The sequence below is a fragment of the Chelmon rostratus genome, chromosome 3 (assembly GCF_017976325.1).
Source record: "Chelmon rostratus isolate fCheRos1 chromosome 3, fCheRos1.pri, whole genome shotgun sequence".
Lineage (NCBI taxonomy): Eukaryota > Metazoa > Chordata > Actinopteri > Chaetodontiformes > Chaetodontidae > Chelmon > Chelmon rostratus.
The window spans coordinates 23,207,173-23,224,717 of record NC_055660.1 but is presented as its reverse complement, the minus strand read 5'-3'; the positions used below and the strand labels follow the sequence as shown (position 1 = coordinate 23,224,717).

The window sequence follows — 17,545 nt, the reverse complement described above, 5'->3', positions numbered from 1 at the left end:
CTCTAGCACGCACTCTAGCACGAACATTCCGCGCAATACACACCCATTATAATCTCAAAATTTCCCGCCAAACGATCACTGTCATTGAACAGTGACTGATCAAAAACTATAGGACCAATCAAAATGTGGATGAACACACCAATAGACCAGACTTGGGTCTACATTTTAAAGTTGAAATGAAGTCTCTCGGTGAATGTATGCCTGAGCTACAGATGTTTGAAAAACTCCAATTTCAATCTTGTTTTTTTCGCCCGTCCCATTCATTTCTTATGGGAAATTTATCGCAGTTTTTCGCGTCTTACGACGCGAAAAACTGCGATAAATTTGAGAAAAGTAATAGCACACCGATCCCGAACAATACGCACGTTTTGATATACAATTTGCGAGGGTTTTCTCAAAGCTGTGGGGCGAGTTAAGGGACGAAAACTTGGAGGAGGATGAAAAATAACTAGAAAATTCCCCCTGGGAAATTTTGAAAGGGACACGGGGTGTGTTCGAGCCGACAAAATTATCTACGTTTTAAAGTTTGAATGAAGTCTCTAGGACAAAGTATGGCCGAGCAGCGGACAATTGAAAAAGGCTGAAATTTGAGGAAATTTCCCCATTCATTTCTTATGGGAAATTTATCGCAGTTGTTCGCGTCTTACGTCGGCCTTCGATGGTCATAGCTCGAAAACCGTAAGAGATATCAAAATGTGCCGAGGGTCATTTGGAGCCGACAAAATTATCTACGTTTTAAAGTTTGAATGAAGTCTCTAGGAGAAACTATGGCGAAGCAGCGGACAATTGAAAAAGGCTGCAATGTGAGAAAACGGCAGATATCAGAGGCAGTCAGTCCCTGATTAATGAATTGCTCTCAGCTGTGTTTCTGTGGCTTTCTCCTTGTCTGTCTCTGTTGATCACCTCAGCTGTCTGTGTCTGCTTCTCTCCTCTGCTTCATGTCTCTGTTAACATGAATTAATGAACTGAATCAATAAACATGAATGGAGCTAATGCTAACGGAGCTAACAGAGCTAACACTAATGGAGCGAACAGCTAACGGTGCGAATAGAGCTAACGGCGCTAACGCAAACAGAGCTAACTGTGCTAACAGAGCTAATAGAGCTAGCGGCGTTAACAAGGGGGCGGGGGGATGGGGTTTTCATTATGCATTTGTCTGTGTGTGTGTGTTTATGTATCTGTCGTTGTGTGTGACTGCGTATGTGTGTGTCTTCGTCTGTTTCTGTGGCTTTCTCCTTGTCTGTCTCTGTTGATCACCTCAGCTGTCTGTGTCTGCTTCTCTCCTCTGCTTCATGTCTCTGTTAACATGAATTAATGAACTGAATCAATAAGCATGAATGGAGTTAATGCTAACAGAGCTAACAGAGCTAACACTAACGGAGCTAACACTAACGGAGCTAACAGCTAACGGCGCGAATAGAGCTAACGGCGCTAACGCTAACAGAGCTAACTGTGCTAACAGAGCTAACAGAGCTAACGGCGTTAACAAGGGGGCGGGGGGATGGGGTTTTCATTATGCATTTGTCTGTGTGTGTGTGTTTATGTATCTGTCGTTGTGTGTGACTGCGTATGTGTGTGTCTTCGTCTGTTTGTGTGTGTGTGTCTGCTTGAACTACACAAGCAGCCCAACCAGCTCCTACATGGAGATGTGTCTGGTATATGTGTGTCTGAATGTGTGTGTGTGTGTGTGTGTGTGTGTGTGTGTTTGTGTGCGTGTGTAACTTCTGCCCCACCTGCTGATAATTACCTCTGCACCTCTCCCACTGTTTACCTGTTCCTGTTCAGTTTTGACGTGCTGTTTTTAATCACTTTTTAGCTGTTGGTTAGCCCTTTTTGTGTGTGCATTTGTGTGACTACTGTCTCAACCTCTTTGGCAAAGAGCTTTCTGAAGCTGAGTTTAACTGCTTGTTGGACAGAGATTGTTTTCAAACAATGCCCTTGTTTTGACTGAGCTCGTTAAGATAATCATTCTCAGGCTGGTTGTCCTGCAGATGTGTGTGCGTGGGTTATTGACCGGTGTGTGTGTAAATGACAGTTGCACCTGTTAAACTCTTCCCTTGAAAAGCGGCTTTTTCGCTGTCGGTTTCTTCCGAACAACTTGCGATTGTGTCAAAACCGTAGCTGCTATCAAAAAACCGATTACACTGTGAGATGCGGACAAGTCTGGGCCAGATGTACGTGTGTTTTATGTCCAGATATTCTTTAGAAAAATGACAAAATGGTCGACTTAAAAAGACTCTGCGACTCAGAGAACAGGAGTTTGTATTGTATGCAGTGAGATTTGGGTTCGGCGAACCTCCTGAACTAAATCCTCTGGTGAGAGAACCGTACCTCGTATCAGAGTGTACTATAGATCATCGGACTCCCGAGAACTTCCTGAGTCCGACCATCATCTCGTTTTATTCCTGACACAACAACTTTTCGTTTTATGGCGATCTAAAGACAGGAGGCATTTCTGCTTTGCTCACAAAACAGCTCTGAATTTTAACATGGGACTTAATGGGAGAACAGGAGGGCGCTGGCTGCACAAAACGTCTCACTATTTAAATTCAGTAAGTCTCTCGGCTTTTTCGAGGACATCACACGAAAGAGGACAAGTTTGTCTACAAAAGATCCCAAAATTATGTGTCTCCTATTCACCGTTTGGATTTTACGGCAATTTTAGAAACACATTTCAGGCGATTTCTCACCGGCTGTCTCACTCTAACTTTTGAATTTATCCACTCTAGGGGGAGAAATTCTGAGCATTTTTGTGAGAAACTTGATGGTCTTCAGATGGTCGTAGCTCGAAAACCGTAAGAGATATCAAAAAATGTGCCGGTATTAATTTTGAGCTGACAAATTTATCTACGTTTTAAACTTTGAATGAAGTCTCTAGGACAAAGTATGGCCGAGCTGCGGACAATTGAAAAAGGCTGAAATTTGAGGAAATTTCCCCATTCATTTCTTATGGGAAATTTATCGCAGTTGTTCGCGTCTTACGTCGGCCTTCGATGGTCATAGCTCGAAAACCGTAAGATTTATCAAAATGTGCCAAGGGTCATTTGGAGCCGACAAAATTATCTACGTTTTAAAGTTTGAATGACGTCTCTAGGAGAAAGTATGGCAGAGCAGCGGACAATTGAAAAAGGCTGAAATTTGAGGACGTCCCCATTCATTTCTTATGGGAAATTTATCGCAGTTTTTCGCGTCTTACGACGCGAAAAACTGCGATAAATTTGAGAAAAGTAATAGCACACCGATCCCGAACAAACCGCACGTTTTGATATATAATTTGCAAGGGTTTTCTCAAAGCTGCGGGGCGAGTTTAGGGACAAAAATTTGGAGGATGATGAAAAATAATAACTAGAAAATTCCCCCTGGGAAATTTTGAAAGGGACACGGGGTGCGTTCGAGCCGACAAAATTATCTACGTTTTAAAGTTTGAATGAAGTCTCTAGGACAAAGTATGGCCGAGCAGCGGACAATTGAAAAAGGCTGAAATTTGAGGAAATTTCCCCATTCATTTCTTATGGGAAATTTATCGCAGTTGTTCGCGTCTTACGTCGGCCTTCGATGGTCATAGCTCGAAAACCGTAAGAGATATCAAAATGTGCCGAGGGTCATTTGGAGCCGACAAAATTATCTACGTTTTAAAGTTTGAATGAAGTCTCTAGGAGAAACTATGGCGAAGCAGCGGACAATTGAAAAAGGCTGCAATTTGAGAAAACGGCAGATATCAGAGGTAGTCAGTCCCTGATTAATGAATTGCTCCCAGCTGTGTTTCTGTGGCTTTCTCCTTGTCTGTCTCTGTTGATCACCTCAGCTGTCTGTGTCTGCTTCTCTCCTCTGCTTCATGTCTCTGTTAACATGAATTAATGAACTGAATCAATAAACATGAATGGAGCTAATGCTAACGGAGCTAACACTAACTGAGCTAACAGCTAAAGGTGCGAATATAGCTAACGGCGCTAGCGCTAACAGAGCTAACTGTGCTAACAGAGCTAACAGAGCTAACGGCGTTAACAAGGGGGCGGGGGGATGGGGTTTTCATTATGCATTTGTCTGTGTGTGTGTGTTTATGTATCTGTCGTTGTGTGTGACTGCGTATGTGTGTGTCTTCGTCTGTTTGTGTGTGTGTGTGTGTCTGCTTGAACTCCACAAGCAGCCCAACCAGCTCCTACATGGAGATGTGTCTGGTATATGTGTGTCTGAATGTGTGTGTGTGTGTGTGTTTGTTTGTGTGCGTGTGTAACTTCTGCCCCACCTGCTGATAATTACCTCTCTACCTCTCCCACTTTTTACCTGTTCCTGTTCAGTTTTGACGTGCTTGTTTTTAATCACTTTTTAGCTGTTGGTTAGCCCTGCTTGTGTGTGCGTTTGTGTGACTACTGTCTCAACCTTTTTGGCAAAGCGCTTGGTGAAGCTGAGTTTAACTGTTTGTTGGACGGAGATTGTTTTCAAACAATGCCCTTGTTTTGACTGAGCTCGTTAAGATAATCATTCTCAGGCTTGTTGTCCTGCAGATGTGTGTGCGTGGGTTATTGACCGGTGTATGTGTAAATGACAGTTACACCTGTTAACTGAAAAGCGGCTTTTTCGCTGTCGGTTTCTTCCGAACAACTTGCGATTGTGTCAAAACCGTAGCTGCTATCAAAAAAACGATTACACTGTGAGATGCGGACAAGTCTGGGCCAGATGTACGTGTGTTTTGTGTCCAGATATTCATTAGAAAAATGACAAAATGGTCGACTTAAAAAGACTCTGCGACTCAGAGAACAGGAGTTTGTATTGTATGCAGTGAGATTTGGGTTCGGCGAACCTCCTGAACTAAATCCTCTGGTGAGAGAACCGTACCTCGTATCAGAGTGTACTATAGATCATCGGACTCCCGAGAACTTCCTGAGTCCGGCCATCTCCTCGTTTTATTCCTGACACAACAACTTTTCGTTTTATGGCGATCTAAAGACAGGAGGCATTTCTGCTTTGCTCACAAAACAGCTCTGAATTTTAACATGGGACTTAATGGGAGAACAGGAGGGCGCTGGCTGCACAAAACGTCTCACTATTTAAATTCAGTAAGTCTCTCGGCTTTTTCGAGGACATCACACGAAAGAGGACAAGTTTGTCTACAAACTGATCCCAAAATTATGCGTGTAGAGTGTAATTTGTGGCCGTAGCGACGAGAAAACGAGAAGATTTTCAGATCGTTTTTAGACTCTGTGCCACTCTAGCACGCACTCTAGCACGAACATTCCGCGCAATACACACCCATTATAATCTCAAAATTTCCCGCCAAACGATCACTGTCATTGAACAGTGACTGATCAAAAACTATAGGACCAATCAAAATGTGGATGAACACACCAATAGACCAGACTTGGGTCTACATTTTAAAGTTGAAATGAAGTCTCTCGGTGAATGTATGCCTGAGCTACAGATGTTTGAAAAACTCCAATTTCAATCTTGTTTTTTTCGCCCGTCCCATTCATTTCTTATGGGAAATTTATCGCAGTTTTTCGCGTCTTACGACGCGAAAAACTGCGATAAATTTGAGAAAAGTAATAGCACACCGATCCCGATCAAACCGCACGTTTTGATATATAATTTGCAAGGGTTTTCTCAAAGCTGCGGGGTGAGTTTAGGGACGAAAATTTGGAGGATGATGAAAAATAATAACTAGAAAATTCCCTCTGGGAAATTTTGAAAGGGACACGGGGTGTGTTCGAGCCGACAAAATTATCTACGTTTTAAAGTTTGAATGAAGTCTCTAGGACCAAGTATGCCCGAGCAGCGGACAATTGAAAAAGGCTGAAATTTGAGGAAATTTCCCCATTCATTTCTTATGGGAAATTTATCGCAGTTGTTCGCGTCTTACGTCGGCCTTCGATGGTCATAGCTCGAAAACCGTAAGAGATATCAAAATGTGCCGAGGGTCATTTGGAGCCGACAAAATTATCTACGTTTTAAAGTTTGAATGAAGTCTCTAGGAGAAACTATGGCGAAGCAGCGGACAATTGAAAAAGGCTGCAATGTGAGAAAACGGCAGATATCAGAGGCAGTCAGTCCCTGATTAATGAATTGCTCTCAGCTGTGTTTCTGTGGCTTTCTCCTTGTCTGTCTCTGTTGATCACCTCAGCTGTCTGTGTCTGCTTCTCTCCTCTGCTTCATGTCTCTGTTAACATGAATTAATGAACTGAATCAATAAACATGAATGGAGCTAATGCTAACGGAGCTAACAGAGCTAACACTAATGGAGCGAACAGCTAACGGTGCGAATAGAGCTAACAGCGCTAACGCAACCAGAGCTAACTGTGCTAACAGAGCTAATAGAGCTAGCGGCGTTAACAAGGGGGCGGGGGGATGGGGTTTTCATTATGCATTTGTCTGTGTGTGTGTGTTTATGTATCTGTCGTTGTGTGTGACTGCGTATGTGTGTGTCTTCGTCTGTTTCTGTGGCTTTCTCCTTGTCTGTCTCTGTTGATCACCTCAGCTGTCTGTGTCTGCTTCTCTCCTCTGCTTCATGTCTCTGTTAACATGAATTAATGAACTGAATCAATAAGCATGAATGGAGTTAATGCTAACAGAGCTAACAGAGCTAACACTAACAGAGCTAACACTAACGGAGCTAACAGCTAACGGTGCGAATAGAGCTAACGGCGCTAACGCTAACAGAGCTAACTGTGCTAACAGAGCTAACAGAGCTAACGGCGTTAACAAGGGGCGGGGGGATGGGGTTTTCATTATGCATTTGTCTGTGTGTGTGTGTTTATGTATCTGTCATTGTGTGTGACTGCGTATGTGTGTGTCTTCGTCTGTTTGTGTGTGTGTGTCTGCTTGAACTACACAAGCAGCCCAACCAGCTCCAACATGGAGATGTGTATAGTATATATGTGTCTGAATGTGTGTGTGTGCGTGTGTGCCTGTGTAACTTCTGCCCCACCTGCTGATAATTACCTCTGCACCTCTCCCACTGTTTACCTGTTCCTGTTCAGTTTTGACGTGCTGTTTTTAATCACTTTTTAGCTGTTGGTTAGCCCTTTTTGTGTGTGCATTTGTGTGACTACTGTCTCAACCTCTTTGGCAAAGAGCTTTCTGAAGCTGAGTTTAACTGCTTGTTGGACAGAGATTGTTTTCAAACAATGCCCTTGTTTTGACTGAGCTCGTTAAGATAATCATTCTCAGGCTGGTTGTCCTGCAGATGTGTGTGCGTGGGTTATTGACCGGTGTGTGTGTAAATGACAGTTGCACCTGTTAAACTCTTCCCTTGAAAAGCGGCTTTTTCGCTGTTGGTTTCTTCCGAACAACTTGCGATTGTGTCAAAACCGTAGCTGCTATCAAAAAACCGATTACACTGTGAGATGCGGACAAGTCTGGGCCAGATGTACGTGTGTTTTATGTCCAGATATTCTTTAGAAAAATGACAAAATGGTCGACTTAAAAAGACTCTGCGACTCAGAGAACAGGAGTTTGTATTGTATGCAGTGAGATTTGGGTTTGGCGAACCTCCTGAACTAAATCCTCTGGTGAGAGAACCGTACCTCGTATCAGAGTGTACTATAGATCATCGGACTCCCGAGAACTTCCTGAGTCCGGCCATCTCCTCGTTTTATTCCTGACACAACAACTTTTCGTTTTATGGCGATCTAAAGACAGGAGGCATTTCTGCTTTGCTCACAAAACAGCTCTGAATTTTAACATGGGACTTAATGGGAGAACAGGAGGGCGCTGGCTGCACAAAACGTCTCACTATTTAAATTCAGTAAGTCTCTCGGCTTTTTCGAGGACATCACACGAAAGAGGACAAGTTTGTCTACAAAATGAGCCCAAAATTATGCGTGTAGAGTGTAATTTGTGGCCGTAGCGACGAGAAAAAGAGAAGATTTTCAGATCGTTTTTAGACTCTGTGCCACTCTAGCACGCACTCTAGCACGAACATTCCGCGCAATACACACCCATTATAATCTCAAAATTTCCCGCCAAACGATCACTGTCATTGAACAGTGACTGATCAAAAACTATAGGACCAATCAAAATGTGGATGAACACACCAATAGACCAGACTTGGGTCTACATTTTAAAGTTGAAATGAAGTCTCTCGGTGAATGTATGCCTGAGCTACAGATGTTTGAAAAACTCCAATTTCAATGTTGTTTTTTTCGCCCGTCCCATTCATTTCTTATGGGAAATTTATCGCAGTTTTTCGCGTCTTACGACGCGAAAAACTGCGATAAATTTGAGAAAAGTAATAGCACACCGATCCCGAACAATACGCACGTTTTGATATATAATTTGCGAGGGTTTTCTCAAAGCTGCGGGGCGAGTTTAGGGACGAAAATTTGGAGGATGATGAAAAATAATAACTAGAAAATTCCCCCTGGGAAATTTTGAAAGGGACACGGGGTGCGTTCGAGCCGACAAAATTATCTACGTTTTAAAGTTTGAATGAAGTCTCTAGGAGAAACTATGGCGAAGCAGCGGACAATTGAAAAAGGCTGCAATGTGAGAAAACGGCAGATATCAGAGGCAGTCAGTCCCTGATTAATGAATTGCTCTCAGCTGTGTTTCTGTGGCTTTCTCCTTGTCTGTCTCTGTTGATCACCTCAGCTGTCTGTGTCTGCTTCTCTCCTCTGCTTCATGTCTCTGTTAACATGAATTAATGAACTGAATCAATAAACATGAATGGAGCTAATGCTAACGGAGCTAACAGAGCTAACACTAATGGAGCGAACAGCTAACGGTGCGAATAGAGCTAACGGCGCTAACGCAACCAGAGCTAACTGTGCTAACAGAGCTAATAGAGCTAGCGGCGTTAACAAGGGGGCGGGGGGATGGGGTTTTCATTATGCATTTGTCTGTGTGTGTGTGTTTATGTATCTGTCGTTGTGTGTGACTGCGTATGTGTGTGTCTTCGTCTGTTTCTGTGGCTTTCTCCTTGTCTGTCTCTTTTGATCACCTCAACTGTCTGTGTCTGCTTCTCTCCTCTGCTTCATGTCTCTGTTAACATGAATTAATGAACTGAATCAATAAGCATGAATGGAGTTAATGCTAACAGAGCTAACAGAGCTAACACTAACGGAGCTAACACTAACGGAGCTAACACTAACGGAGCTAACGGCGCGAATAGAGCTAACGGTGCTAACGCTAACAGAGCTAACTGTGCTAACAGAGCTAATAGAGCTAACGGTGTTAACAAGGGGGCGGGGGGATGGGGTTTTCATTATGCATTTGTCTGTGTGTGTGTGTTTATGTATCTGTCATTGTGTGTGACTGCGTATGTGTGTGTCTTCGTCTGTTTGTGTGTGTGTGTCTGCTTGAACTACACAAGCAGCCCAACCAGCTCCTACATGGAGATGTGTATAGTATATATGTGTCTGAATGTGTGTGTGTGTGTGTGTGTGCGTGTGTGCGTGTGTGCCTGTGTAACTTCTGCCCCACCTGCTGATAATTACCTCTCTACCTCTCCCACTTTTTACCTGTTCCTGTTCAGTTTTGACGTGCTGTTTTAAATCACTTTTTAGCTGTTGGTTAGCCCTGCTTGTGTGTGCATTTGTGTGACTACTGTCTCAACCTCTTTGGCAAAGAGCTTTGTGAAGCTGAGTTTAACTGCTTGTTGGACGGAGATTGTTTTCAAACAATGCCCTTGTTTTGACTGAGCTCGTTAAGATAATCATTCTCAGGCTTGTTGTCCTGCAGATGTGTGTGCGTGGGTTATTGACCGGTGTGTGTGTAAATGACAGTTACACCTGTTAACTGAAAAGCGGCTTTTTCGCTGTCGGTTTCTTCCGAACAACTTGCGATTGTGTCAAAACCGTAGCTGCTATCAAAAAAACGATTACACTGTGAGATGCGGACAAGTCTGGGCCAGATGTACGTGTGTTTTATGTCCAGATATTCTTTAGAAAAATGACAAAATGGTCGACTTAAAAAGACTCTGCGACTCAGAGAACAGGAGTTTGTATTGTATGCAGTGAGATTTGGGTTCGGCGAACCTCCCGAACTAAATCCTCTGGTGAGAGAACCGTACCTCGTATCAGAGTGTACTATAGATCATCGGACTCCCGAGAACTTCCTGAGTCCGAATATCATCTCGTTTTATTCCTGAGACAACAACTTTTCGTTTTATGGCGATGTAAAGACAGGAGGCATTTATGCTTTTCTCACAAAACAGCTCTGAATTTTTACATTGGAGTCAATGGGAGAGCTAGAGGGAGGTGGCTACACAAAAAGCCTCACTATTTAAATTCAGTAAGTCTCTCGGCTTTTTCGAGGACATCACATGAAAGAGGACAAGTTTGTCTACAAAAGATCCCAAAATTATGTGTCTCCTATTCACCGTTTGTATTTTACGGCAATTTTAGAAACACATTTCAGGCGATTTTTCACCGGCTGTCTCACTCTAACTTATGACATCACCCACTGTAGAGGGAGAGATTCTGAGCATTTTTGTGAGAAACTTGATGGTCTTCAGATGGTCATAGCTCGAAAACCGTAAGAGATATCAAAAAATGTGCTGGTATTAATTTTGAGCTGACAAATTTATCTACGTTTTAAACTTTGAATGAAGTCTCTAGGACAAAGTATGGCCGAGCTGCGGACAATTGAAAAAGGCTGAAATTTGAGGAAATTTCCCCATTCATTTCTTATGGGAAAGTCTTCGCAGTTGTTCGCGTCTTACGTCGGCCTTCGATGGTCATAGTTCGAAAACCGTAAGAGATATCAAAATGTGCCGAGGGTCATTTGGAGCCGACAAAATTATCTACGTTTTAAAGTTCAAATGAAGTCTCTCGGTGAATGTATGCCTGAGCTACAGACGTTTGAAAAACTCCAATTTCCATCTTTTTTTTTTCGCCCGTCCCATTCATTCTTATGGGAAATTTATCGCAGTTTTTCGCGTCTTACGACGCGAAAAACTGCGATAAATTTGAGAAAAGTAATAGCACACCGATCCTGATCAAACCGCACGTTTTGATATATAATTTGCAAGGGTTTTCTCAAAGCTGCGGGGCGAGTTCAGGGACAAAAATTTGGAGGATGATGAAAAATAATAACTAGAAAATTCCCCCTGGGAAATTTTGAAAGGGACACGGGGTGTGTTCGAGCCGACAAAATGATCTACGTTTTAAAGTTTGAATGAAGTCTCTAGGACAAAGTATGGCCGAGCAGCGGACAATTGAAAAAGGCTGAAATTTGAAGAAATTTCCCCATTCATTTCTTATGGGAAATTTATCGCAGCTGTTCGCGTCTTACGTCGGCCTTCGATGGTCATAGCTCGAAAACCGTAAGAGATATCAAAATGTGCCGAGGGTCATTTGGAGCCGACAAAATTATCTACGTTTTAAAGTTTGAATGAAGTCTCTAGGAGAAACTATGGCGAAGCAGCGGACAATTGAAAAAGGCTGCAAATTGAGAAAACGGCAGATATCAGAGGCAGTCAGTCCCTGATTAATGAATTGCTCTCAGCTGTGTTTCTGTGGCTTTCTCCTTGTCTGTCTCTGTTGATCACCTCAGCTGTCTGTGTCTGCTTCTCTCCTCTGCTTCATGTCTCTGTTAACATGAATTAATGAACTGAATCAATAAACATGAATGGAGCTAATGCTAACGGAGCTAACAGAGCTAACACTAATGGAGCGAACAGCTAACGGTGCGAATAGAGCTAACGGCGCTAACGCAACCAGAGCTAACTGTGCTAACAGAGCTAATAGAGCTAGCGGCGTTAACAAGGGGGCGGGGGGATGGGGTTTTCATTATGCATTTGTCTGTGTGTGTGTGTTTATGTATCTGTCGTTGTGTGTGACTGCGTATGTGTGTGTCTTCGTCTGTTTCTGTGGCTTTCTCCTTGTCTGTCTCTGTTGATCACCTCAGCTGTCTGTGTCTGCTTCTCTCCTCTGCTTCATGTCTCTGTTAACATGAATTAATGAACTGAATCAATAAGCATGAATGGAGTTAATGCTAACAGAGCTAACAGAGCTAACACGAACGGAGCTAACACTAACGGAGCTAACAGCTAACGGCGCGAATAGAGCTAACGGCGCGAATAGAGCTAACGGCGCTAACGCTAACAGAGCTAACTGTGCTAACAGAGCTAATAGAGCTAACGGTGTTAACAAGGGGGCGGGGGGATGGGGTTTTCATTATGCATTTGTCTGTGTGTGTGTGTTTATGTATCTGTCATTGTGTGTGACTGCGTATGTGTGTGTCTTCGTCTGTTTGTGTGTGTGTGTCTGCTTGAACTACACAAGCAGCCCAACCTGCTCCTACATGGAGATGTGTCTGGTATATGTGTGTCTGAATGTGTGTGTGTGTGTGTGTTTGTTTGTGTGCGTGTGTAACTTCTGCCCCACCTGCTGATAATTACCTCTCTACCTCTCCCACTTTTTACCTGTTCCTGTTCAGTTTTGACGTGCTTGTTTTTAATCACTTTTTAGCTGTTGGTTAGCCCTGCTTGTGTGTGTGTTTGTGTGACTACTGTCTCAACCTTTTTGGCAAAGCGCTTGGTGAAGCTGAGTTTAACTGTTTGTTGGATGGAGATTGTTTTCAAACAATGCCCTTGTTTTGACTGAGCTCGTTAAGATAATCATTCTCAGGCTTGTTGTCCTGCAGATGTGTGTGCGTGGGTTATTGACCGGTGTGTGTGTAAATGACAGTTGCACCTGTTAAACTCTTCCCTTGAAAAGCGGCTTTTTCGCTGTCGGTTTCTTCCGAACAACTTGCGATTGTGTCAAAACCGTAGCTGCTATCAAAAAAACGATTACACTGTGAGATGCGGACAAGTCTGGGCCAGATGTACGTGTGTTTTATGTCCAGATATTCTTTAGAAAAATGACAAAATGGTCGACTTAAAAAGACTCTGCCACTCAGAGAACAGGAGTTTGTATTGTATGCAGTGAGATTTGGGTTCGGCGAACCTCCTGAACTAAATCCTCTGGTGAGAGAACCGTACCTCGTATCAGAGTGTACTATAGATCATCGGACTCCCGAGAACTTCCTGAGTCCGGCCATCTCCTCGTTTTATTCCTGACACAACAACTTTTCGTTTTATGGCGATCTAAAGACAGGAGGCATTTCTGCTTTGCTCACAAAACAGCTCTGAATTTTAACATGGGACTTAATGGGAGAACAGGAGGGCGCTGGCTGCACAAAACGTCTCACTATTTAAATTCAGTAAGTCTCTCGGCTTTTTCGAGGACATCACACGAAAGAGGACAAGTTTGTCTACAAAATGAGCCCAAAATTATGCGTGTAGAGTGTAATTTGTGGCCGTAGCGACGAGAAAAAGAGAAGATTTTCAGATCGTTTTTAGACTCTGTGCCACTCTAGCACGCACTCTAGCGCGAACATTCCGCGCAATACACACCCATTATAATCTCAAAATTTCCCGCCAAACGATCACTGTCATTGAACAGTGACTGATCAAAAACTATAGGACCAATCAAAATGTGGATGAACACACCAATAGACCAGACTTGGGTCTACATTTTAAAGTTGAAATGAAGTCTCTCGGTGAATGTATGCCTGAGCTACAGATGTTTGAAAAACTCCAATTTCAATCTTGTTTTTTTCACCGGTCCCATTCATTTCTTATGGGAAATTTATCGCAGTTTTTCGCGTCTTACGACGCGAAAAACTGCGATAAATTTGAGAAAAGTAATAGCACACCGATCCCGAACAATACGCACGTTTTGATATATAATTTGCGAGGGTTTTCTCAAAGCTGCGGGGCGAGTTTGAGGACGAAAACTTGGAGGAAGATGAAAAATAATAATAAGAAGAAGAAGAAGAAACGCGCGGGATAGTAATAAGTGACTCGGGGCTACGCCCCGAGTCACTGGCTCCTGCAGCTATGAAATAGCTGTAGGAGCCAGTGACTCGGGACGTTGCCCCGTGTCCCTAATAATAAGAAGAAACGCGCGGGATAGTAATAAGTGACTCGGGGCTACGCCCCGAGTCACTGGCTCCTGCAGCAGAGCACAAATGACAGGCTCCTGCCAAATGGCAGGAGCCTGTCATTTGTGCCTCGGAGCGTGCCCCGTGTCCCTAATAAGAAGAAGAAGAAGAAGAAGAAGAAACGCGCGGGATAGTAATAAGTGACTCGGGGCTACGCCCCGAGTCACTGGCTCCTGCAGCTATTTCATAGCTGTAGGAGCCAGTGACTCGGGACGTTGCCCCGTGTCCCTAATAACCAACGTAACTATCTGTTAGAGGATGTAAGCAAAATCTGAATCGAATCACAGACAGTTAAGAAAGATTTGAACATGATAGCAATGTCTTGCATAGTATTTTGCTCTTGATCAAGAAGACGTAAGCTGAGCTCAATGCTAAAGCAAAGCGATGCAATTCATATAATGACTACAAGAAATCAGTGACATCATCAATGGGTCTACTTTAACCCAAACAATGATCTTTTCCTAAATCTAACCAAGTAGTTTTGTTGCCTGAACCTAGGCAAACTGCTACCAAAATAAATAAACAAATAATAATAATGAGTCAGCTAAGTCTAAAAAAGTTAGCACTGACTTTGGTGTCACGTGGGAAAGATCTGTGTTTGACCCATTCATCCACCACTACCTCCTCCCTACGTGTACTCTGTCGCTCTTTATACTTTGTCACCGGACTCCCTCAAGCCCTTCTGTCAGAGAGGCCTGAAGTCAAACTGTTGCATGTGTGGTGCACCTCAGCCTCTTGTGGCCAAAATGAGTATTAAAATTGTATTATTTATTATTTGATTATATTTTCAGCTGTTTTCACAGATTAAATAAAGTGATTTAGAAAAATTATCCTGACAAAACATTTTATTATTCATTCTTTTGGAAAAGCTTTTACTTCACCTTTTGTTAAGTTGTAAACACGAGAGAGAACACAGTTTAGATCAGACTTGGATGGACCACCAGAATTTTTCTTCCCCATTTGCCTCTCAGGACTTCCATATGCTCTTACACAGATACATACAGACACAAGTCTGCACTGTTGACATGGCCTAATGGAAACTCAAATGAAGGTACCAACCTGCTCCAGAGTCCAGGAGGGATGGGCAGCTGTGATGTCATAACTTCCAGGGAGTACTTTTAAAAAGGTATATCTGTGTTAGGAAGACAAAAAAACAGGTGAAGTCATATGATTACTGCAGAAACACTGGTGTAAAACAGAACCAGACAGAAAGGCTGAGCTGCTTACTTTCCCCCAGGCTGCGTGACGACACTCTGGAGTGTCTCTTCTGTTCCCACTCGGCTGAGTCTGACTTCCACTCCAGCTGGACCCAGGAGATGGCCTTTACTCAGAACCTGAACAATGCACAGTACATTAAATAACATGAAGGATATTTCAGAACATGGATGAATTCCTAGACTGACACTTTTCCAAGAACAAGCTCACAGAGGGGTGGATAATGCAGATTGTTTTTCTGTTCTTTGGTGTATAGATAAGAAGAGGAAAGTTATCTGCACACACACAGACACACACAAAGCACTGATGTGTGAGGAGCTGAACTCATTCTGTTGGACACTTGAGCACTTTTCAACCATGCATAAAGCTCCAAGACCCTCTGATGTCAGTCAGAATGTAATGTTTAACCCCATTTTAGATGCAGCTAAGCTTTTAGGGTCTTCATGACAAAATACTTGCACTAATGACGCAGGGAAGCTTTAATTCTCACCGTTCCCGAGACTGAAAAGCCAGTGAAAACAAAGTTGATGTCCTCTTCCTTTGTACAGATGTCACTCACTCCATCCACATGGAGGTCGACGCTGGTTGGCTCTGATCAGAGTAAAAAAAAAATGAAAAAAGTCAGAGACCAACAGAATAAATAAAGCAAACATCCTCTGATTCTGTTTTCGCATGTCCTGGACAAGCGTGGACATAAATAATATTTAGTGAATTGAGAGGAGGCAGGTGTCACACAATCTTACCAAAGCTCCACCCAAGAGGAGGCTCAATCTTCAACACAAAGTCTCCCTGGGTAACAGATGAGTGTACAGATGACAATCACCATCAGTGAACTAACGACTTAGAAGTATTCAAAGGAGTGAATCTGATACCTTGTCATAGAGTGGGATCATGAAGTAGCCATTGATTGGAGCACAATCCGTTTGATATTTCAAGGAACCTTGTTTGGTGTACAGTTTAATCTGTGCATGAAAAAAAGCAGAAACTGGGCATTAGGTATATTTTCAAGCACTAAACCTGAACTGTTAGGACAGGGGCTCCCTCTCCTGCTGCTGTAAACGCTTTGTTGAACGGCAAGTTGTGTGAGTGAAGCGTTTTAACTGTCATAGACAAACAGACCACTCTATCTGGGATTTAGTTCATTTCTCCAATTAGCCTAAAGGCTAAACCCATGAGCCTGTGAATGAGCAGGATTAGGACCGACGGTTAGCGCCTCACCTGCTCCTCCCAAAACACAGGTTTTTGGTTTAAGAGATAGCAGTTACATGTAACACAAATACAAACACGCTAATGTGAGATAACATATGGGTTTTCAGTCAACCCTGACTGCGTCCAGAAAACAAAAAATAGCAAACTAGCAGATGGCTACATAGACGTCAAAATACATTCACTACTCTCGTTTATGTTTGCAAGCAACAGAAAGAGAATATTAACTGAACGTAAAGTAGCGTTTTCCGTTCTGGTTATTTCATTCAAACTGCCATTCAACCAAATCTCCAGTCTCCGCCTAACCTTTCACCTAGCTTACTGTGACAGACCAGCTAGCCGTTAGCTAGCTGCTAGCGTTGCACTCTCACCTCGATCAGGGAGTAATTGATTTCAACGTCGGATTTCACAAATCCCCCGCATGCCACCACTATGTCGTCGGAGGATACGGTCATGAACTGGGAATAGGTGATACAGAATAACACCCAAAGGGCTCCCATGTCTGCCCGGATCGTAATTCTCAACATTTTGGCTGACTGTCCGATCTCTCGTTGAGCCGAGCAACAGCACGCTGCCTCCGGTTCCGTACCAGCTGAGCTGCTGTCATCCAGCGGGCAAAGCGTCGGGAGCAGCGACGCCTGCTGGGCCGGAGGAGGTACGACTTGATATCGAGACAGTGTCGTGAGAGTAGGAAAGACAAAAGAACAGAAAAAAAGACCAAAAAACAAGGAGTCATTCACCATGTTAAGTTTAATATCAAAGGCCACCACCACAGTCATATAAAAGGCGTCATATTAAAGTACAACAGATTTTCCTCTCACCATCTGATAACACTAACAGCACTATCACACCCACCATCTAAAACTTATTAAATAGCCTACATCCAAGATTTGTGCAAACAACTTACTGTCTGGGGTATTTATATTGGAGAGGGGCACAAAACCGGGTTGCTTACTGTTCCCACACACTTTTTGCTCTTTCAATCGAACCGCTTACAGAGACAATCAAGAGGTTTGTGATTACTGCAAAATTCAAAAGCTTCATTTCGATACAGAAAATTGGCTCTCAGAAGAATTGCTGGTGAATTAAATTGCACGGTAGGATTATTTGTTTTTCAACAATTGCACTTAAGAAACTTTCTATGCAATGGAACAACAATGGAAATACACATGCCCTCCTGGAAAAAAGAAATGTACTG

At 43.1% G+C, this 17,545-nt stretch overlaps 1 protein-coding gene across 1 annotated transcript in view; it reads right to left on the bottom strand.

Annotated features, from left to right (window-relative positions):
* Positions 1–17,545, bottom strand: part of nomo (nodal modulator) — a 39,707-nt gene that overhangs the window by 15,353 nt on the left and 6,809 nt on the right. The window contains 7 exon segments of the mRNA XM_041933166.1: positions 14,986–15,058; positions 15,154–15,260; positions 15,632–15,732; positions 15,885–15,930; positions 16,014–16,103; positions 16,719–16,889; positions 16,891–16,947. Of these exon segments, the coding sequence (XP_041789100.1) occupies positions 14,986–15,058; positions 15,154–15,260; positions 15,632–15,732; positions 15,885–15,930; positions 16,014–16,103; positions 16,719–16,889; positions 16,891–16,947 (645 nt within the window).